General features: G+C 37.4%; 1 protein-coding gene across 5 annotated transcripts; it reads left to right on the top strand.

The window, feature by feature from the left end:
* Window positions 1-10,432: 10,432 nt before the first annotated feature.
* LOC131077631 (KH domain-containing protein HEN4) lies at window positions 10,433-21,978 on the top strand. Of its 5 annotated transcripts, none has more exons than XM_058015175.2 (10): window positions 10,433-10,559; window positions 10,679-10,773; window positions 11,852-12,585; window positions 12,885-13,331; window positions 13,565-13,816; window positions 14,000-14,344; window positions 15,787-15,860; window positions 15,953-16,064; window positions 16,154-16,316; window positions 16,517-17,142. In XM_058015175.2, the coding sequence occupies exons 3-9, from the start codon at window positions 11,866-11,868 to the stop codon at window positions 16,295-16,297; spliced, it is 2,094 nt and encodes a 697-aa protein (XP_057871158.1). In that variant the 5' UTR covers window positions 10,433-10,559; window positions 10,679-10,773; window positions 11,852-11,865; the 3' UTR covers window positions 16,298-16,316; window positions 16,517-17,142. The 5 variants fall into 5 exon arrangements, 2 of the variants coding, with proteins under 2 accessions (XP_057871158.1, XP_057871157.1); XR_009113612.2 differs by lacking the exons at window positions 10,433-10,559; window positions 16,517-17,142 and adding exons at window positions 19,823-19,976; window positions 21,687-21,978 and having other exon boundaries at window positions 10,589-10,773; XR_009113611.2 differs by lacking the exons at window positions 10,433-10,559; window positions 16,517-17,142 and adding exons at window positions 19,823-19,976; window positions 21,682-21,978 and having other exon boundaries at window positions 10,589-10,773.
* The last annotated feature ends 478 nt before the right edge of the window (window positions 21,979-22,456 follow it).

The following is a 22,456-nucleotide window of genomic DNA, read 5'->3' as shown; positions in this document are numbered from 1 at the left end:
GTGCTCTTGCATCATCCTATCTTCAAGCATTAACCTGTCGAAAGTTTCAAGATAATCATGAGGTATACCATCCCTTCCACTAAAATCCCAACCATCAACATGCTCTGAAGCCCACTTGGCCAAACAATCAGCCACTCTATTCCACTTCCTGTGAATATGACAAAAGGAGACAAATTCCAATGTGTTACACATTTGTAAAATCTGTCTGACCATAGAAGCTAATTGCCAGCTCACATCATTCAAATTTTGTTTGTTCAACATGTCCACAACAATCTAAGAGTCTGATTCACAAATAATCTTCCTCCATCATAAAGAACATCTCCGCTCAACAACAATTTTAATAGCTAGGGCCTCCATAAGATTGTTGGAGTGCTGCCATGTGTAAATAGAGAAGAAAAAAACTACACAACCATCATCACCTCTACCTATACCTCCAATACTTGCATGTCTAGGATTCCCATGGGAAGAGCCATCAGTATTAATTTTTAAGATTCCCACAGGAGAGGGAATCCACCTTCCATCTCTACTTATCCGTTGCTTTGCATGACGAGATATATTTCCAGCAGCACAGTCCATTTTAATGTTTTCCAATTGTAAATTCCTTACAATAGCATAATCACTCAGATAAACATTCACAGACAAATTGCATTTAGTCGAGATTGTCTCCTGAAGCCTATTAACTATCTTCTGCCACAGTTGAGAACTCCCTATATGTGAATCACAAAAGACCCTCTGATTCCTTTCCAGCCATAAATTCCAGATAATAAGAGCTAGCCCAATATCCCAGGCCACTTGAAGAAAAGAGGTCTTTGTTGGGGGGTCTACCCAAGCTATCCCACAATTCAATTAAGGAGGTAGCATGAAATCAAGCATGTTGCCAAGCCTCCCACCACTTGTGACAAAAATCCCTAGAGAAAGGGCATAGAATAAACAAGTGGGAGCAATCTTCCTCATTATGCACACAAAGATAACAGATAGATGGTCCATGGAAGCCTCTCTTACGAAGATTCTCCCACGTGAGGCATTTCCTCTGAGCAACTAGCCACATGAAGAAATTACATTTCGACCAAGAAAAGCTATTCCAAACCTTCTTCCACCAGGGAACATCCATCAGGCCATGCAATTGCCTATCAAGCTGAGCATAACCTTCAGCAACAAAAAACTTGCCTTTTGGATTAGGAACCCAAGCCAGAACATCTCTCTCCTTGAGGGAACTACATAACCTACCCTCCAAGATATTAAACAACACCACACGATCTTCATCTGAACCACAAGGGCCATTCCAAAGGATCCTTCCAACAAGTCACCTCAACCTGTCCAATACGCCTAACTGTTTTAAAATTCTCCACCTTAACCCATCCAGCATCACTAAAAATGTTGGAAAGAGATTGAAGCTGAGGATAACTAGACAAAATAGGAGGGTGACCATCCCAATAGTCCTGCCAAAAAAGAGCTTCAAAGCCTCTATTACAAATCCAGAAAATACCATCTTTAATAAGTTGGGCACCTTTTTTAAGAGTATCCCAGATACAAGAGCCCCTGCCCACTAAACTAATATGAGGCACCTCATGATCATTAGCACCAAGGAGATACTTGTGGGTTAAAATCTTGGCCCAGTCCTGATTTTGACTGTTACACCACCTCCAAAACAGCTTAGCCGCCAAGGCCTTGCTAACCAAAGCAATAGATCTCAGGCCAAGACCCCCTACATGTCTCGGTCTACAAACAGAGTCCCATTTAACTAAACTCCACTTAGAAGAAAGGAAACTACTAGACCAAAGAAATTGACGAGAAAGAGCATCAAACTCTCTCACAAAGCTAGAGGGGGGAGCCTGCACAAAACACCTATAAATGGGAAGTGCTTGCACCACAGTCTTCAGAAGAATCACTCTTCCAGCAGAGGATAACCACCTATAGGTCCAATGATTAACCTTACAACGAAATTTATCCAAAATTCCTTGCGAAAAATCTTCGCGATGACCCCCCAAATCTAAAGGAATTCTAAGGTACAACAAAGGAAGAGACCCCGTCTAAAATCTGAGGATCTCGACAATCCTATTTTTAATAAGCTGAGGGGTATTAAAGAAATATATGGATGATTAATCTTCATTAGTTTTCTGACTTGAGGCTTTACAATAGATATCCAAAGCTCTCTTGAAATTCACTGCCTCATTGATTCTGGCCCTGCCCATCAAACCTGTGTCATCCACAAACTGAAGATGGGAGTGGGGAGGTAAAGCATTATTCCAACTCCAGCCCTGAATAAGACCATGTCTCACCTGGGAACTGAGAAATCTGCCAAGACCTTCAGCCATGAGAATAAATAAATAGGGAGATAGAGGGTCCCCTTGCTGAAACCCCCGAGAAGCGCTAAACAATTGTGAGGGTCCCCATTAATAAGAACTGAGAAAGAGGTAGAAGTCACACAGCTAAGAACCCAATTCACCCACTCTTCTCCAAAACCAAAAGCCAAAAGGATCTTCTGTAAGAAATCCCAACTCACCTTGTCATAAGCTTTGGCCATGTCAAGTTTAATAAACATAGCCTTCTCCTTAGAGGAAGCCATCGAATGAATAGCCTCCATTGCTATCACAACTCCATCAAGGATCTGTCTTCTGTTAATGAAACCACCTTGCTCCTGAGAAACCAAAGTGCAGAGGAGAGGTTTGAGTCGTTCAGCAATCAATTTAGTGATTATCTTGTAGACAACATTACATAGAGCAATAGGCATGTACTGATCCAAGCTATTAGCCCCCTCCTTCTTAGGAATGAGAGCCAAGAAGGTAGAATTCATAGATTAGAGCATTTGTTTATTCCTATGAGATTCTTGAACCACGTCTAGAAGATCATACTTTATAATCTCCCAAAATTCTTGAAAAAACTCAATAGGAAACCCGTCAGGGCCAGGAGCCTTGCCTTTTTTCATTTGAAACAACCCCCTCAAGCTCAGACAACAAAATGGGGCGCAAGAGAGCATCATTCATTTCAACAAAGACAAGAGGGGTAATACAGTTCAGGATGGCCCTCTCTTCCACCATAGCTTTAGGATCCTCTTTGGTAAACAAATTAGAAAAAAAAACTGATAGCTTCCGTAGCAATTTCTTCTTTAGACGAAAGATGAACCCCTTCAGAAGAAATGAGAGAGGTAATAGAGTTACCAAACCTACGAGCCTTAACAGAATTATGAAAAAAAGCAGTGTTTCTATCACCTTCTTGGAGCCAATCCACACGAGACTTTTGTTTCCAGAAAATCTCCTCATGCAGCTCCCACTCTTCTAAGCCCTTAAGAGAAAGGGACTCAGCCATACTGAGCTCCACAGTCATCCCTTGATCCCTGATTTGATGCGTAGCCTTATCCAACTTGGATTGAGCTGACATCTTGTGTCTATGCAGGTTCCTAAAACATTGTTTATTCCACCTCTTCAGCCTATATTTTACATGTTGTAATCTCTTCCCAAAGGAGTACATAGCCCGCCCATGGGCAAGCACCCCTTCATACCACCAATCAACCATAAGATCCCTCAATGACTGATCACGAAGCCACATCAATTGAAATTTGAAAGAGGGATTTTTGGAGGTTCTAAAATATGTAATAGAAATCTTAATAGGCCAATGATCAGAAACCCTCCAATCAAGAATTTCTAAACTGGTGGACCACCTATCATGCACCCAAAACCAAGAAACCAAAAATCTATCAAGCCTTTCAGAGATAGCCTCAACACCACTCCTCCTATTATTCCATGTAAAGACACCATTAATTGGCTTCACATCAATGAGATTCAAGAGACCAATATTATCTTTGAGTAAATTTGAGGAAGGATCAAGCCTGAATAACCCACCTCTCTTTTCCTCCAAACTAGTAACGACATTAAAATCTCTAGCCAAAATCCAAGGTAGAAAAGGATCTTGAGCCCGAACAAAATTGATGTGAGCCCAAAGATGGGACTTACCTACAAGATCTGTAGGAGCATAAATATTAGAGAGAAGAGGCATCTTTCTCCTGTCTCAAAGCTAGAAGCGACCATAGAAATGGAAGACCTACTAGAAAACCACCACAAAGGGGAAAATTTCCTTGGGTTCCAGAAGCAAGCAACCCCCCTGAACTACCATGAGAGCTCACTCCTTGCCAAAGGCCCTGAGGCTAGACACGCCAAGCACAACTAGCCAAACCATCCACTGAAAGCTTGGTTTCCTGAATAAAAACAACATCAGGAGGCTCAGAGTCAATTAATCTACGAACAAACTTTTGTCTAGGGATGTTGTTCAAACCCCTTACATTCCATGAGAGCACAATCATTTATGTGGTTGAGAGAAGTGAGAATCAATGGGCTTTACAGACCCCGACTCAACCAAAGTATGACCAATAAGCTTAACCTTTTCCTGATCCGTTTTTCGTCCACTCCTTAAAGGTTTGTCTAAAGAACCCTTTTTGAGGATCTTCTGATGCAAGCCTAAAACAGGTGGGGCTTTGTTACTCTTCACTGAACTTGAAGCCACAGTAGTGGAAGGGGGAGTAGATGCCATGACCACTGCACCTTCAGGAACCTATGACTCACTGAGATCTCTGTTGTCTTGAACATGGGATGGCAAATCCGTAACCATTTGAATATCCTGTTGATTCTCCAAAGATAGGGCCCGACCCTCTTTGTTGGAATCCCCATCCAGCACTTCATGCTGAAATTGGGCACCCAAGGACATTTCAACTGGAACTCCTTCCTCTTGGACCAAATCCTCTAGAACCTCAAACCTATTTAGGGTGACATCATTTTGCCTATCCAACCAGGTTCTCTTCTTTCCCTTGTCTGTATTTCGAGGTTTCACAGGAATGAAGCCATCTTTATAGCAGGACCATTAGGCATATGGGCTTTCCCCCTATCTTCCCCCAGAACAGAGTGAGGAGGATCGGAAACAATTGGTTTAGAAGATTTATTTTTGGGGCATCTCCGTTGTAAATGACCATATTCATGACAAATTCTGCATCTAAATGGTAGGGTCTCATAGTCCAACTGTTGGATCCAAGAAGATTCCCCCAAATAGATTTCCATAGAGTCTGGCAAAGGATTATTTAAATCAACTTCTACACATATGCGAGCGTAGGAAATTACCTTTCGATCTTGAGTTTGTGAAGCCGAACCCACAGGTTTACCAAGAAGCAGTGAGATTGAGTGAAGAATATCTTCTCTCTAGAACTCTAGCGGAAGCCTTGGCAATCGAATCCACACGGGCATGCGAGAGGGAAGCTCCTCAGCAAAATTAAAGCCAATATGCCAAGGTTTGATAAAAGAGTCCCACTTGGTTGAAAAAATAAGGGCCACCTTCAAAAGCCTTGTTCCTGTTTGCCATGTTGGAAAAAATAACCAGAAAATAGTTATTGGCTGCCATAAGTAGCTCCATGTCTCCTTCAGGATTCCAGACATGGTGTGCCCAAGACTCTAAAACAGGTATAGAGAGGCGAAGACTGATGAATTTGCATATGAGAGCATGGTTGCACCAATATTCAACATCCTTTGAAATTTGCTCAGGTTGAATAACCAGAACTAGGCGATCTTGGGATCTCTCCAAACAACCATTCACCTTTTTCATGCGAAAAGGCTCTTTCAAAGAAGAAACGTCTGCCCTTGATTGGGACTAACCAATGTGTTCCTTTCCATATGCATGCATCAAATGAGACGGATCCACCATAGCCAGATCTCCAGAGACCATCTGAGAAGAGGATACTCATCTATTCTCCATGGATCCAGAGAAAATACCAAAATAAGAAAAATAAAAGGGGCGAAAAACCCAACCCCAAAACCCCACAAACCCCAACGACAACACAGAGCATAAGAAACAGAAGAGGGTTGCAAAAAAACCCCGTGGCAACCCAAAAAACCCGACCATGGGCAAGCAAAAGTCGACCCCTAGCAAGCAAGAACTCCCCCCCCCCCCCCCCCCCGCAGCAGAGCACAAATTACAGGCCAGGGCACTTCAGCCCTAGCACGACATCCATGCACACACAAAGCCATCTCCAACGTCACTAGCCATTTAATATACCATAATAAAGATTATTTAACTTAAAGGATTAAATCACAATTAATTAAATAATAAATATTTAATTAATATTTAGAAGAGGGTTGAATGATTAAATGATTAGAGATAGAAACTGAGAATTAATTTATTTAAATAATAAATATTATTTAAATTGGGGAATTAATCAGAATTAATTAAATAATAAATATGTAATTAACATTTAGAAAATGATTTAAATGATGATAGAATAAGAAATAGAATAATTAGTAAGATGACGAGGAAATATAAAATTAGAAGAATAAGATTAAATGACTTAATTAAATAATTAAATAATTATTTAACTAACTAGACGAACAATTAGTTCATGATCAATGAGACATTTTTAGGTGTCTACAATATATGTTTATATAATAAAAGTAACATTAGTCTAGTCAACTTAATTAATAATTAACAAAATAATTTATTAATATTAATAATTAATAATTATTTTAAGAAGCGACAAACCTAAGATTCTATGCACTGACCTACCAGGTTACCTAATGCACTAGCTAACAAGGTCCGACAAGATCAACCTAGGTTTACTTGGCTTAGGCTAGAGTTTCCAAACGACATTGAGTTCTTCCATCCTTTCACCTTCCAACCTGATGATACTTTCCCTCCTTTTGTGGAGGATGACGGTCTCCTACACACACTTGGCCCATGAAAATCAGTTAGATCCAATCTTGTCTAGTTCTGACAATTAATAAGTCATGATAAAAGTGAAACAAGATATCATATTGCTAACTGAAATTCCTCAATTTACTAAATCAAAGTACATCAAATTTGCATAGAATTTTTTTTTTATCATTATTCACATATGTATAATCATCTGAACAAATCCATCATTTAGAGCATAAAACTAGGCACATTATACATCATACAAGTATATCAAAATGCACTAGGGTTAACATCTATCGGGACGTAAATACTGCACTAAATCAACTAGGGTACAAGTGGGATGTAACGGGACCAAATAGGACAAATATGTGGTAAAGACTAATGAATAGTTGGGTTAACAAATTAGAAGGATGGAAGTGCAAATGACTCACATCGGCTGGTAGGCTGTTGTTGCTAAAATCAATTTAATTTTCTATGGTTATATATTCCATGATGTGCTTTAAAGTCCTGAAAAAAATCATAAGAATTATTAATCAATTTATGAGGAAATTCTTTTGGAATGGCAAGAGTGAGCAAGATAAAATATCATTGGTTGCATGGGATAAAGTTTGTCAACCAAAATTGGCAGGATGTGTAGGTCTGTGGAAGTGGTTCTTTTTGAATGAAGCTATGGGTGCAAAATTGATATGGCAATTGTATGAAAAAATAGACCAAAAATGGGTCCAAATCCTGAAACACAAGTATCTGGACTCAAATGATAGAGAAAGAATCTTTATAGTTCGTGACCCCTCGAGAGCATCTGCAATGTGGAATTTTTTGTTGACTTGCAGGAAAGTGATAACAGATCATATCACATGGCAATTAGGGAAGGGGAAAAAGCCAATTTCTGGATGGACTCATGGGATGACAAACCAACTTTATTTTTAAGAGGGGAGGTAGCTCAAATTAGACAGGTGACTGAGGCTTTATGGGGTTCAAAAGTTAAGGATTATTTGGTTAAAGTGAGATGCAATGGAGTGGATGAGTGGAAGTGGAATGACGTTGATATGCTACCGCTATCTCCTCAGTTATAATTTTTGTTTAGCAGAATTTTGGAAGAGTACTCGCTAGTACTTGGTCTGAAAGATGATGTCCTCAAATGGTGTGGATCAAAATCAGGGAACTATTAAGTCAAAAATGGCTACAATCTCATTGAAAATGTAGAGACCCAAACATAGTGGCCTTCGAAGCTATGATGGAGCTCTAAGTGTCTTCCTAAGGCAAGGGTGTTTGCATGGCTGGTTTTGAAAAGAAGAATTTTGACGGGAGATAGAATGATGAGGCAGGGATTTAATGGCCCGTTCCAGTATGTGATGTGTAAAGAAAAGGAAGAATCTCTGGACCACTTGCTGTTACAATGTGATTTGGCCCAGGGTGTATGGAAATTCTTATTAGGAAAATTGGGGTTGGAAATTCCTCTTCTAGAGAAAGTAATTGATCTTTTCAAAAGTTGGTTTTCAGAGAACAAGAAGTCAGCCCTTTTGAGTGTATGGACGGTTTCGCCTTCCATTGTTATTTGGGAATTATGGAAATAAAGAAATAGGCGAGTATTTCAAGATAAAGAAGAAATGTTGGACAAAGTTTGTGATAGGGTGGAGAGGGCTATTTCTAAAGTTGTTTCTTCAACGATAATTAATCATAATTTTGCGAAACATGTGTATGGCTTGGTGGATAGCTTTATTCAAGCTAGGTGGCCTCTGATTTAGATTAGACCTGTTCATGGGTTTCAAAGGGTTAATCCTTTTTGTAAAGACAAAGGAATTAAGGAGGAGATTTGGTCAAAACCTGAGCGGGGATGGGTTAAGATTAACTTCGACGGGGCTTCGAGGGGGTAACTTAGGTATCTCTGGAGCGGGATGTGTGGCCTGTGATGATGAAGGGAAGGTTCTTTTTAAAGGTGCAAAAACACTACAAGATGGTACTAACAACAACACAGAGTTGCAAGCGGCTTTGTTAGCAACTGATTTGGCAGTAAATGTGAAGGTTTCAAAGTCTATTTGGAGGGAGATTCTCAAGTTGTGGTTAACGCTATCACGAAAGGTGTAACCCCTAGTTGGAGATTAAACAAGTTCATCACCTTAATCTACTCAAAATTAAAAACTTTTCAAGATTTTTGTATTTCTCATGTAAGGAGAAGTGGAAATGTCATTGTTGACGGGTTGTCTAATGTGGCATGCGAGCTAGCCAAGGGAGAGGTGAGGTGGTGGGATGGAAATGACAACAGTGTTCAATGGAGTTAAGACGACTTGCTAAGTACAATACCATTGCATACTTGAAATGTGTGAAATGTGTTTTTCTCCCCTGTTAGTGTGTCGAGGCTGGCTTGAGTATTACGGGCAATTAATGCCGAATGTTTCTGTAATGGCGGCGGATGTTGAGTGAGCCTCATTAATAGCTAGAAAAAGAATTTACACTCATTCAATGTGGCATATGAGAGAATTTGGTGGTGGTGATAGTGTTTTCTATGCAGAGTTTGGCAGTTTTGTGTGGCTTTCAATATGGAAGCTAACTTCACTCTTATAACTTCTAAACTCATGCCTGCCTTTTGGAGTCCAGTTCCTGTAAAACGGTTGGAAAACATGTTTTTGGCGAGGGATCCCCTGTTCTTGAGGGCCATTCAATTGGTTCTTGGTGAGGAAGTGGCTATCATTGGCCACAGATACTGAACGAGGGTGGACATATATTCCTTAATTATGGCGTGGGGGCTTGATTTGGCTATTCCTGTGAGGAGGTAAGAGACGTGATGATGATGATAGTGCCGAGAGATTATCTTCTTAATATGGAATCTCTTTTGGAGTGGGCGGTCTCGGGTTGGGGTTTTAACGTTTCAGAAGGCATACCAAAGTTGCAAGCAGAGCTTCGGGGCAAGCATATGAGGATTCCTTTCTTGCAATGCCGAGAAGAAGTTAAAGCAAGATTTCGTGATGATGCGAGGAGAGGGTGGGAAGGCTTGAAAATATATGTTCAGATTATGGAGTTGGAGGAAATTATCAGGCAGGCGAGGGAGGTAGCTGGGGTGGTGGATGAGGTGCGGAGGAAGCGACCGATTATCGGGCGCCTCTTTGTGGAATTGGCAAGGCAAAATGAGCTGGATATCAAAGCGGTCGGTGGAGTAAACAGGGCGGGGGGTGTTTCGTGTGCATAGAATGCTGAAGAGGTGAAGAAAGAAAGATGAAGATACTGCAGGCCAGAGTACCTCTTGGTGCCATTTCTTTTTTTTGCTATATTTTTTTGAAAATTGCAGCTTTCAATTAATTTTTGTTTGAATAGTTATACCAAATTTAGTATGGCATGATGTATATGGACATTTTCATACTCCTAGATGTGGGGTAGGGTTTGAGTAGGATAGGGTTTAAGAACATCTGTTTTTTGATAGATGGTTTGGAGAATTTGTAAACGGTTTGCTGATTTTTCTATTGATGTAATATTTTAGCTATATTTAATAAAATAACAAATATTACCGATAAAAATAAAAAATAAAAAATTGTAAACCACTTAATTAAGAACCCAAACCAAATCATTCATTATGAATTATACAAAAATTCCATTTTCATCCACCAAAATGGAATCCTATTGAAAAAGTAGTAAAATAAAAAATCTATCCCAATCTAGAGGATGTAGCCCAAGTCAAAAATAGACGTACCACGTAATCAAATATTTCGTCGAATCCAAATGAGACACGTAATTACACAATCTAGAGCGACCTTCATAGTGCACTTCCTTTCATTCTCAGGCCTCCTCATCTCTGAAGGGAATCCGATATACGTACAATTCTCCCCCGGATTCTGCACCGTTGATTAAGAATATCTGACGGCTGGTAGGAGCCGAACAGTGTCCCTAAGTTCACATCTAGGGTTAGTAATTTATATATAAAATTCCAGAAATTTCTTTTTAATTTTGTTTTGGTGGGAAGGAAATTTATGAGAAAGTTGAGTTGCTCGCTTACAATCTCTCTTTAGTTGCTCTCTTGTAGAGGTGTTTTAGTCTCGTGCGCGGCGAAGGTTCGAAACCTGCTGCGTATAAACATTTCTGGTCTACAGTTCGAATCCCCAGGAGCTTAGGCAACAGGTGATTACAGTCTCTAGCCTCTGAAATTCTTTTTGTTTTCGCTTTTTTTTGATCTCTCTCGTTGTCGAAATCCTTTATTGATAAAACCCTTGCTATTTAAATACTTGTCTTGAAATCTTAACGAGCAAAGTACGTACTCTAAAACCCTAGATTCTGAAATACTTATATTAAAACCCTGGCTTTGGAAATACATGAGTTAAACCCAAGTTTCTCAATTGTGTGGAAGCTTTTTAAAATTTGAGGGTTGTATATTTGCTTCAATCCCTACTGCCATTATTTATGGATTCGTATGGTTTGCAGTTATTTGTGATATATATACTTTCTAATTTTGTTTTGAAGAAAGAAGTTTTTGTGGGCGAAGTTTGTATCGGCTTTCCATTGTTGGGGAAACAATGCGAGGTTTGCTATGTAACTTCTCTCAGTTAGCTGGGATGTCGAATCTGCATTGGCGGGGGTTTTAAGCACCAAATGAGCGTGGATGCAAATCTAGGGTTTGTTTCATACTACGCGATGTCTTAATTTTAACATGTAGCGTATTGGGGTAGAATGATGATCTTTTCCTTATGATTTTTTGCGTAAGCTCTTTGCAATAGATAACTCTAAGCAGGTTTCTATTGTATACGGGCCAGTTTAAGTGATCTGGTCTCGTTGGATTTTGTCTTTAGGGTTAGCCGGTTCGGTTTTGTAACAAAAGGTGCACTCATTTGAATCTTTATATGACTTCTTTTTGGCATGCATAAGTTTGCATTTGCACGTTTTAGACGGTTTCCCCGTTAAAGCTTTATGCATTTTTAATCTTGTAATCTGTCAAGCTAGTATGTATACAAGTGCGTGGTCGTTAGCCTGGTGTGTCTAGACCTAATAATTGAGGATATTGCTTATTTTATTGCTTGACGGGTCTTCTGAGTTGATTGTGAGAAACATATGTGGCTATGTTCTGAGTTCGAATTATTCCAGTTAGTTAATGATCCATAACGTGTCTTGGATAAATGCTTGTAGGAGGGAGAAATGATATTTGGAAAATATTGACATCAGATAAGAATCTGGTCCAACGTGACCCTTGTGTTTTGTTTTTCAGGTTGATAAGATAACATGGATTCTTCATATCTTATTCCACCTGCAAAGCGTAGCTATGATTGGGAACCTTCTGAAGCCAATGGCAGAGAAAAGCGGCGGCCTTCAGCAACTTCTTGGGGCCCACCACCTCTGAAGATAGGTCCCGATGAAACAATTTTCCGCATTCTTTGTAATGGGTCTAAGACTGGAGGTGTCATTGGAAAAGGAGGTAGCATTGTGAAGCAAATAAGGCAGGAAACAGGTGCTAAGATTAGAATTGAAGAGGGTGTTCCTGGTTGCGATGAGAGAGTAGTTGTTATTGTGGCACCTGAAAAGGAGAAAAAAGAAGGCAAGGAAGAAAATGTGGTAGCTGAGAGCAATACACAGATAAAGGAAGATGCCAATGAGGATACTGATGAAAAGGAACAAGACGAAACTGAGGCAGATGAAAAGGCACCTGAAACTGATAAAGAGGCAAAAAAAGAGAAAGCATTAGCTCCAGCACAAGAGGCATTGCTTCGAGTTCTTCACAGGATACTAGAGGGAGAGTCTGATGCAAAGACTGACGAGGATGCCGACAAAAAAACAGCTCCAGTAATTGCTCGATTGCTGGTTCCTACCAATCAAGTTGGTTGTGTGCTTGGCAAAGGCGGAAAGATTATTCAACAAATTCGTGCAGAAAGTGGTGCACAAATCCGTATTCTTTCAAGAGAACAGCTGCCAGCATGTGCCTTACCCACTGACGAAGTGGTGCAGGTTTAAGAAATCTTCATTCTTATTTAAACTTTGTTTGATCTGGTTGGCTTTTCAATGCTGACTAACAAATGCTTCATTGGATGTGCCTGGTCATGTATTTATTTTGTTAATTATTGGTTTTCATGTGTATAAATTGTACAATTAGGTGTACAGGTCAAATGTGTTGTACTACGTCTTGCTTAGAAAAGATTAAATAGTAGTGTATTTATGTTTATCAAATCTCTCAAGCCGGTTATCTTGTCTTATGACTTCGTAGCGTGTGTTGCTTAGATGCATTTTTTCATGGTGGTTGGTTTCAGATTACAGGAGATGTAGCTTCTGTTAAAAAGGCTCTTTTATCTGTTTCCGATCGCCTTCGTGAGAATCCTCCTCGTGATAGGGATCACATGCCTGCCTCTAGATCTGGAGGTCCTTTCGCACATGGGGATTTATTTCCTTCTCGAAAGAGTTCCTCACTGGTTCAAGGGCTTCCATTTGGTGGTGTTGGGTCAGGTGCCACTGTTGACTATCATTTGAAGGGTCCAGTTTCCAAGTTTCATGAAGCTGGTCCTAATTACAATCAGAGAGGACCTATGCAGGAGGAAATTACATTTCGATTGTTGTGTTCAAATGAAAAGGTTGGAGGCATCATTGGAAAGGGAGGTAGTATAATAAAGGGTCTTCAACGGGATACAGGTTCTGACATTAAAATTGCGGAGTCTGTACCTGATGAAGATGAACGAGTTGTCATAATTACGGCATCTGCGGTAAGACATTTGGTTGGAAAGGAAATTCACATGTAAAGTTTAGACATTATTTTCTAGCTGATTTGTAAACCTTTTTAAGAGTTCACTTTTTATGCTGCCAATTTTAAGCTTTGGTTTTCAGATGTCTTATAAGCTTTTTTGTGTTTTTTAAATCTCTAGTGTGTTGGAAGCACTCCTATCAAGCAAATTTTCCTCTAAGTAATCTTATTGTGTCATATTGTAAAATGGTACAGTTTTCAGAAGGAGGGCTTTCTCCTGTTCAGAATGCTGTCCTTCGTGTTTTTAATCGGATTATCAGTTCCGTGCCAGAGAAAGATAAGCATTCAACTGCTAGACTTCTTGTGCCCTCCAACCAGATTGGGTGCTTGCTTGGAAAAGGTGGTAGCATAATATCTGACATGAGAAGAGCAAGTGGAGCAGGTATCCGAATTTTTGGAAAAGATCAGCTTCCAAAGTGTGCTTCGCAAAATGATGAAGTTGTTCAGGTATTTATGCTCTTTTGTAAAATCTGATATGTTGCTTTTTGATGTTTCCTTTAAATGTCAGAGATTTTGTATAATTGTTAAGTCTACCATATGCCTAATCATATAGTGTAACAGATGTTTTTCTTATTATTGCATGGAGTCACCCCTTGTTATTTAGATTATTTTATTATAATATTGCTGCAGGTAACTGGTGATCCAGAGGCAGTTCAAGAAGCACTTGTCCAAATCACCTCACGCTTGCAAAACAATTTATTCCCGGGTAACACAGGTCCAATTGGAGGTGTTGGAATGTACCCTGAGCCCATGGCTCCAGTTCCTGGTCCAATAGCGCAATATAGGGGAAGACCTGAACCTGCATCCCCTCCTGGAATGTACTCCCGGCTAGGTGGATCTATGCAGGACATGGATCAATCAGGTAGACTTCCCCCAACTGTTGATCGCCCAGGTTTCCCTCCCAGCATTCATCGACCAGGAGGAATGCCTCACAATATTGATCAGCCACCTTCTCCAGGACCATGGGCGATGCAGGTAAAATTATGTTAGTGATTGCCTAAATCACTTGCATGCCATTTGTGTAACCATGTGCCTTTGTTTGCATGTTTTGATATAAGGTCACCTCCTATGTGTGATTTTCAACAAGTGCTATTTATTTTATGATTTTTATTAGGTGGTAGTCTCTCATCTGTCTTTATTACCGTTTGTTGTGGAGAATTGTTTTTAACCTTTTCCTTACAAGAGATAGAATGTATATATGAAGAAACTGATTTTACCAAAGTTTTGAATGAAAATTAACTGTTGAGCATAGCAAGAGGATGAGTTAAGAAATGTTGAGACTGTTGAAAATTTGACTTTTTTCGCAAAAGAATATGATTTAGAAAATGAAAACTGGGAGTAACTGCAAAGATGTGGTTTGTTTAAGATTATTTTGCCATTGAACATTGAGAGAATTTCTGAACTAAGTTTCAGGTCTATTTTGTAATTTTTTTTAAAGGAGCTATATAAGTAGGTGGATTCGATTAGAAAAGTTGTTGGAGTTTTTGTTGGATTAAACGGGGATATCCTGTTCCACAGAAGCAGATTTAGTTTTGTGCTTGTTCTAGCCTTGTAGTCGTAGAGATATGCAGAACAGTGGTTGGTTACCGTTATACGTTGTCTGGGATGAGGAATGGACGGTATTTCTGGAATGTTTTTTGTTTTGAAGTCGATTGTTCCAAAACTTCTGGAAACAAGAAAGCAACATGTGTATAAGTTTATATTTTTTGCATCATATTATTTGCTATAGTAGCTTTTTTCTGTTGAATCTCACTAAGTTTGTCTCTTTGGAATGTTATCATCTTTCCAAAGATTAGAGTTTGGTAAGTTATGACAGGCCCCACAATCCACCAACACACTGTGGTATCAGAATTTTAAATGGGATTAGATTGTCAATGCATAAATCTTGGAATGCCATTTTGAGATGTACTCTCTATTACCCTTCTAGGTTTTTGAACATTGGAGATTTTTGGGATTGTTTGATTTTGGTCTATTACTCTCTTGGACGATTGTCACTGTGCATTGAAAGATGAGCAAGAAGCATTGACGACCTCAGCTGGTTTACAGTTTTATTTTGTTAAATATGGATTCCTGATTTATTGTTATTAAATATTAAGTATGAAATCTTAGATTTTACTTATTTTTCTAGATTCTTGGAATTGTACATCACATGAATTATTTCTTCACTGTATGAGATCTCTAAGGCTTTGTTACTTTGACTGCAAATGGACTAGCAATCTCGTTGCTTACTACAATCTATAATATTTTCTGAATTGATGCATGTGCGGTCCCTCTTATGATGTTTAATTCTGACTATAAGAATAGAATGGCCAGTTTATAGTTCAATGAGTTTAGTTTTTGTTTAACAGTTAAATAGTTTTTGTGTATAACAGTTAAATGATTTGGATTTTGAATTAACATCATCTTGGTGCTGCCAGGGTATGAACAGTGGCAGTGGAAGGAATATTACTGACTATGGGAGAGGATATCCTCAAAGAGGAAGTTTGGGGAGGTTTGTACATTGTTACTGATGATTATGCAAAGTTATATCTGGAATTGCATTTTGATAGTTGCTGTTACTTACTGCCTTTAATTCTCTTTTAGTGGAAGTCAATCAGCTGTTGTAACAAGCACAACTGTTGAGGTGGTGGTTCCTGAACGTGTCATTGGATCTATCTATGGGGAAAATGGGAGCAACCTAGCTCAGATTCGTAAGGTGGTTTTTTTTAAAGGTGTATTTCAAGTATAATTATTTCCACGATCGACTTTATTTAGTAATTATATTTTTGATGCCATAACTTCTAGATTTCTGGGGCAAAAGTTATAATGCATGACCCAAGACCTGGAGCTACTGAAGGTTTGGTTGTAATATCTGGGACGCCAGAACAAACTCATGCTGCCCAAAGCCTTCTTCAAGCATTTATTATGAGTGGGCAATCCTCACCATGATTATGTACCTTTGTTAAAGGTAAGTATTTTTAATGGTCTTGATACTAATCTAAACGACTGACTATACATGCGCACACAGTAGCATATTGATAATTTACCTGCATCTTATGTTCACATGTATAAAGGTCTTTCTACGTGCTTCTTGAGAATAATAATGGAAGACTTTCTGATGCTTTGCCTTTCGTTTGTGCTTTTCATCCCTTCATTCTCCTTTAACAGCCGAAGACAAAGAAGCTTGGAGTATGAGAGCAATAAACTTTGAAGATTTGACCAACATTTCCAAAACCTTGAGGTTATATAAATAGCGACAACATTCAAACAATGCAGATTAGCAGTTGATCAGTGGAAGCTTATTCCTTCCCAATTTTTATTCAGGGCTGGATTTTACTTCTGAGAAAGCCCATGGATGTTTATGGGACTTAACTAATTGAGAGGATGATGAAACATAGCCATATTGAGCCTTATATCATGAAATTTGTTTTTTGTATGTGTTATGGAAATCAACCTTGCTTTTCAGCAAAGTTTTATTTTCATTGATTACATTACACATGTCGATGGTCAAACAAACCTGTGTTGCCATAGTGGGATATACTTTAGGTTTCTTAAATTCAACTTCATTTAGGACTTTCACTTGCTTTGGAAACAGTGACATTTGGTTTAAGACTTTAGAAAATTTTACATTCACTTTCTATGGAAACAGTGGCATTTTGGTAGGACTATATACAATGTTATATTGTTCTATGACATGCAAATGAGAACTTAGTGATGAAAAACATTGTGAGGTAGTTGTATCATTTACTGTATACCTTAAAATTGAAAATTGAGCTCTGCATTTTAATCCTTAACACTATCGAGTTCTTACACAGTTTTCTTCAAACTGGGATGTTTGTATGCTATTAGAATGGACCAATTTCCATCACTCAACGTGGCCCTGTTGTAAATCGTTGATAAATATTCTATTTTATTCTTGCAGTGTGAAAATGGCAGTGTCATTAGATTTTCCTTTAGACAATATTTTGGTGAATGTGTTTACATTTATCTATATTTATTTTTAATGCTTAAATTGTGAGAAAAACATTTTACAAATGTGAGCACCTTGTACTGAGATCATCAAAAACTGCCCTGACTTATGAATGAAGAACTCTGACATTGCTGCTAAACGAGCAACATAGAAAAATATTTTTCAAGACAAGACCTGCGAATGGGTTGACTTCCCCGGCAATTCATATTTTACTATTAGAAAATCATTTAAACAAAACTAAAGCATGTTTTACTTGGATCCTCAGAAGCTTTGATGTATTAAATGTGAATGTTGAGTTCGGTCATTGCTTAAATGTTAAATAAAAAAGTGTTATAAGCTCAAGCCTTTGTCAGTTATCCAGTTACTTTTGATCCCCTGCAATGATGTGCATTTTGTCTAATTTAGTCCTACCCAGGAGCTGAATTTCAAGATTTAATCTGATTGTTTATCCAAATAATGTGTCTTTTGTAAGTATTGACTCCATTTTACAAAGGTGGACCTAGACTTTTTAACGGTATTAAAGAAGAAAAACCAGTTCATGTCCTGTAATAAGTACTTTGAAAGACATCCTTAAGATGATTGATGATGTTATCCCCATCTAAATTCATCAATATAAGCCCTAATATAAGATCTCTTCAACCAGCTAGAGGCATACTTACACTATTGTATACTAAAAATAAAGTTTCAAAATAGTTTGTAGAACTGGATCTTCATGGGATACGAGTTAATTTAAACAAAGTTTATGAACCAAATGTCTATGGTACATTTTACCCCTTTAAACTGTTCATGCATGGTAAAGCTGCTCTTCTCTATGATAGCTTCAATCCCCTTAAGTATTGTTTTAGCTTGTCCGTGGTAGCTGAAAGATACTAGTTGCTAACATATGATTTATCTTCTTCATTAAGGTCCCTATTTAGGAGCACACTAAGTGGGAATTACTGATATTCATTTAATCTCAAAAGTTATTGAAGCAACCTGTTAAATTCCTTCTAACTGACATAGCAATTTAAAATTCATCCAATAGCTTCTGAGATTTATTTGTCATCATTGGCACTCTTGGGGTATTCTAATTACTATACCCGATCCATTGAAGGTCATTGACACCAGCTCACAAAGCTGTGTTGCTTCTGGCGCTTTAATCAATTGCCTGATAAAAGTTGACCTAATTTTTTTCAGGTTAGCATATTAGATTCAATTCTTCAGAGGATTACTAAAGGATATCTGGAAAAATGGCCTTGAAACCTAAATATTCTGATTTGGTATCGTTCAGTTTCTAAAATACCAATAACTATTGTCTTATTGTTCAGTTTGATATGATGTTTGTACCTATACCATCTGTATTAATTCTAGACCCTTACTGAGGCATGTACGCGAATAGTGTTAATTCTAGGTATGTTTACCAGGTAAATTGCCATCAAAACATTATTATACCAAGTCGATAATAAAAGGTCAATTTGGATTTTTTGAGGCAAAGTGTATCTTGTCAATGACAAAATAACCTTCACTTTTCATTATGTTGCAAGATGAGGACTTGGATGTAACACAAGCTCTTTTGTATTATTGGTGTCTATATATTGGACAATATCAGAATCATTTTTCAAATATAAGTTCATGTTATTTTCTATTAGTAGTGTTAATACATTGGACTTTGGAGAACATCAGAATCATTTTCTAAATATAAGATTATGCTATTTTATGTTTAATTAAAAAATATTATACCATAAGCATACATTTAATTTTTATTTTAAGTTTTGGTTTACACCTACCCAAAATGTCTTACACTTCTTTTTGTTGAAGAAATTGTTGTTTATTGAATGACCTTTTTAAAGGTTAGTACTTGTCACTTAAGGAAAAATTATCATTTTCGAACATCTGTTGGATCTGATCCATTTGTATATTCTGTGTCTGACTAATGAATGGTGTGCTCTTTAATTTTTTGTACTTCCATGTAGTTGTGTAATAGTTACCCTGACAGTTTTGGATGCAATCTATTATTCAAGAAGAGCTGCAGTATGAATCTAGTAACTGCATTAGAAAAGATATGTACCATGACAAAGTTTTGGATGGAGAATGCTATATAAGAAGAGCTGCAGTATGAATCTAGTAGCTACATTAGAAAGGATATATAGTGTGAAATTTGCCCCCACTGCCCTTGGAAATTACAATATTCAAATCATGGAAGGTAAATTATTGAAACAAATGTTACGTGAATGTCATTTCTTGTGCCTTTGAACTATATTAATTCTCAAAGATATAGACTTGTATTGTGTGTATATGTCTATCAGGAATGGTTTTAACCTTTTCCAGGACGGATGATGCAGTATATTCATTTTCGGAACAGAAAGTCAATAATGGGAGGAAATTTTATGCCATTTCTTATGCCTTTGAACTATATTAATTCTTAAAGACAGGCTTGTATTGTGCGCATACTTCTATTATCAGTTTCTGTTAGGAATGGTTTTAACCTTTTCCAGGAAGGATGATGCAGTATATTCATTTTTCAGAATGGATGATCCAAAACGACTGTTTTATGTTTGAAATCTTGCCTGCTGCTGAATACTTCACTCGGACAATCATTGGTTTTGCAATTTGATGCTCTATCCAAGCCTGAAATTATAGTCTTCACTTGGATTCTGTAGTGGAGTATTTTACTCTCAGGTATGTTTATTCTGGGCACGTGTATGTTTATATTTTTCAAATTTGTTTTTAGGAGGGAATATTTGGTTCAGAACTTCTGACGAGCTCTAAACATGTTGATGGTGCTCATTATACACTAACATTCTGTAGTGTTTTATTCATCTTTGTTTGCAATGCATGTATTGCTTTCTCATTAACCTTAGATGTATTTTGGTTGCTAAGAAATTCTGCCCGACATGAGATATCATTGGTTTTGCTTTCGTAGCTAATTCACCTCTAGTTATTTTCACGTTTTAACTTCTGAAGCCCACTGCTATTGAGTTAAAGGTCAATATCTGTTTACAAACAAGTTGCATATTTTCTTTTTATTTAAGATGTAACCCATGTGATTGTGACCATTTTGTTTCTATGGGTCATGCAGTCTACATTTACAATATAGACAGTACAAACTGTTTGGTGTTACAACCTTGACAATTTCATTGGCTTCAAGAAAAGTCATCTAGGAAATGTGAGGATATCTTGGATATTTGAGTCTCTTTGTAATTGCAGGGGTTTACTGGAATACCCTACTAGGCCAAAGCATAAGCTTAATTATTTAGTGTCGAAAGATGCCACTAACAAAATTGTGCTGATTAGCATGAGGATGACACAGCTTTGTCTGTGGCATGAAAATGGAAAATGAGGTTGGATCATGAGTCTTGATATCAAAAGTGTTGATTCATTAACCCATGTTTGCTTCAGCTAATGCTAGAAATTAATGCTATTTTAGAGATGGTAGGCTCTATTCAATTATTGTAGAATTAATAGTGTATCCTTAAAATGATCAATTTTTTGGGAGTAGGGATCTATTTTTTGGATATGCGGGATGTAATTTTGTAAATAAATTGTACTGTCTCGTCCACATTGGCCAGCAAAATCAAATGATGAGTTAGTTGAAACCCTCTACCAAAATAGGAACCACTTTAAAAATGATTTGGTAGGCAAGACACATTGAGGTCAAGTGCTTGCTCTTGCCACGTGGCATTTTTTCTTTTGGATTTTTAAGTAGTTTTCACTCCTTTAGTCAAAGGTACTACTGTTTGTAGTGAGTCATAAGATCATTGAGTACAATCTTTTAATAATCCTTCCTTGGTCAATGATTTTAAGTACTTATCTCTCCATTATCCTAAGTTACTACAATTTTAACTGCACCTCTTTTTTTCATGTCTCCATTTTCTGGGACTGAATGTTTATGTTTCGTGTTTGTATGCCTAGTTATTTTTCATCATGTTCTCTTCATTTTCCTCTCGCCATCGAGTGCATCTATTCTTCTATATTTGTAGGTCAATAATAAATATCATTTGCAAAAGCCTTTATGGTTGCCATCTCTCTAAAATGGTATTTGAAGTTATTATTTTTTTCTAAGAGTTGTGTTTGCTAGTTACCATTTCTTTGCCTGGAGCCACAGAGCGAACAGCTTTGCCAAAATTATATTACATGATTATCAAACCCTATTTATATTCTTGTTTATATACCATTGCATTTAAGTCTGTTAGTATCAATGAGCTTTTATTGCGATCTTTAAAGATTATTAAATATGAAATTTGAGTTGTGTTGCTATACATATTTTAAACATTTCTTCCACTTTATCCGATAATGGAGGCTTTGGATGACATAAATTTATAGATTAAAAACATTTCTAAGAGGAGTGCAATGTAGTGAGCTAAAATTTATAATGTTTGTTTAGTGAAGCATTGTGGTGGCAAATTCTGTCAAAGGACCCATCTGCAACAAGACTTGCAATCTTTCCTTTGTTGATGTGACCTGGAAGAAACAAGCTTTTTTATTAAAGGGGAGGATTGATTCAGCATGTGAATGGCCAGCCTACCTTCAATTTGCTATGTTTTATTCTTAACTTCGTATTAGTTTCTTTTTGGAAATATTTGTATGTATAAGATTGTTTTCCTAATTGTAAATTCACCTGTCTTGTGGAGTTCTTATGCAAGGTTGCAATCTAGTCAAGTGAACTGAATTTTCTTGTGAATGGATTTCTGTTGTCATCGGTTTGTTTGTAACATTATTAGTGGTGGCTTTATTAAATAATTCACAATATATTAAAAGAATGAAATAAATAACGAGTGCATGTTGCATGGGGGTAAAGTGTAAATAATCTAAGTCATATGAATTAAAATTATACATCTATTTATTTGTTGATATTTACTCCGTGCATGGAAAATTGATGCACGAATATGCAACATAATAGGTTCAATAAATTGGTTAAATTTAATTTTAAATAAGATATTCCTAAGGAAATCTTGTGATATTTGGTCCTATTTTTAAAAATTTATGAACTTATATACTATATTAACTAGTAGTTGCTTCATTGGGTATAATATACTGTCTTTTGATATTGAAATGCCTTAACATTGTTGATACATATTAATTTGGCAAGAAACAATTTGTTTTAATTATAATGAGGTCATTGTACTACCTATTTGAAGGCAAAAGTACATTTTATGTTA

The sequence above is a fragment of the Cryptomeria japonica genome, chromosome 6, assembly GCF_030272615.1.
Source record: "Cryptomeria japonica chromosome 6, Sugi_1.0, whole genome shotgun sequence".
NCBI lineage: Eukaryota > Viridiplantae > Streptophyta > Pinopsida > Cupressales > Cupressaceae > Cryptomeria > Cryptomeria japonica.
The sequence above is the reverse complement of the archived record's forward strand: the minus strand, read 5'-3'. Positions and strand labels throughout refer to the sequence as shown.

What these genes read in the sequence shown, in the direction of transcription:
- LOC131077631 (XM_058015175.2), top strand. Translation starts at nt 11,866, where the DNA reads ATGGATTCTTCATATCTTATTCCACCTGCAAAGCGTAGCTATGATTGG. An exon ending in TCATAATTACGGCATCTGCG is followed by an intron (nt 13,332 to 13,564) that starts GTAAGACATTTG and finishes AAAATGGTACAG; the next exon opens with TTTTCAGAAGGAGGGCTTTC. An exon ending in CAGGACCATGGGCGATGCAG is followed by an intron (nt 14,345 to 15,786) that starts GTAAAATTATGT and finishes TGGTGCTGCCAG; the next exon opens with GGTATGAACAGTGGCAGTGG.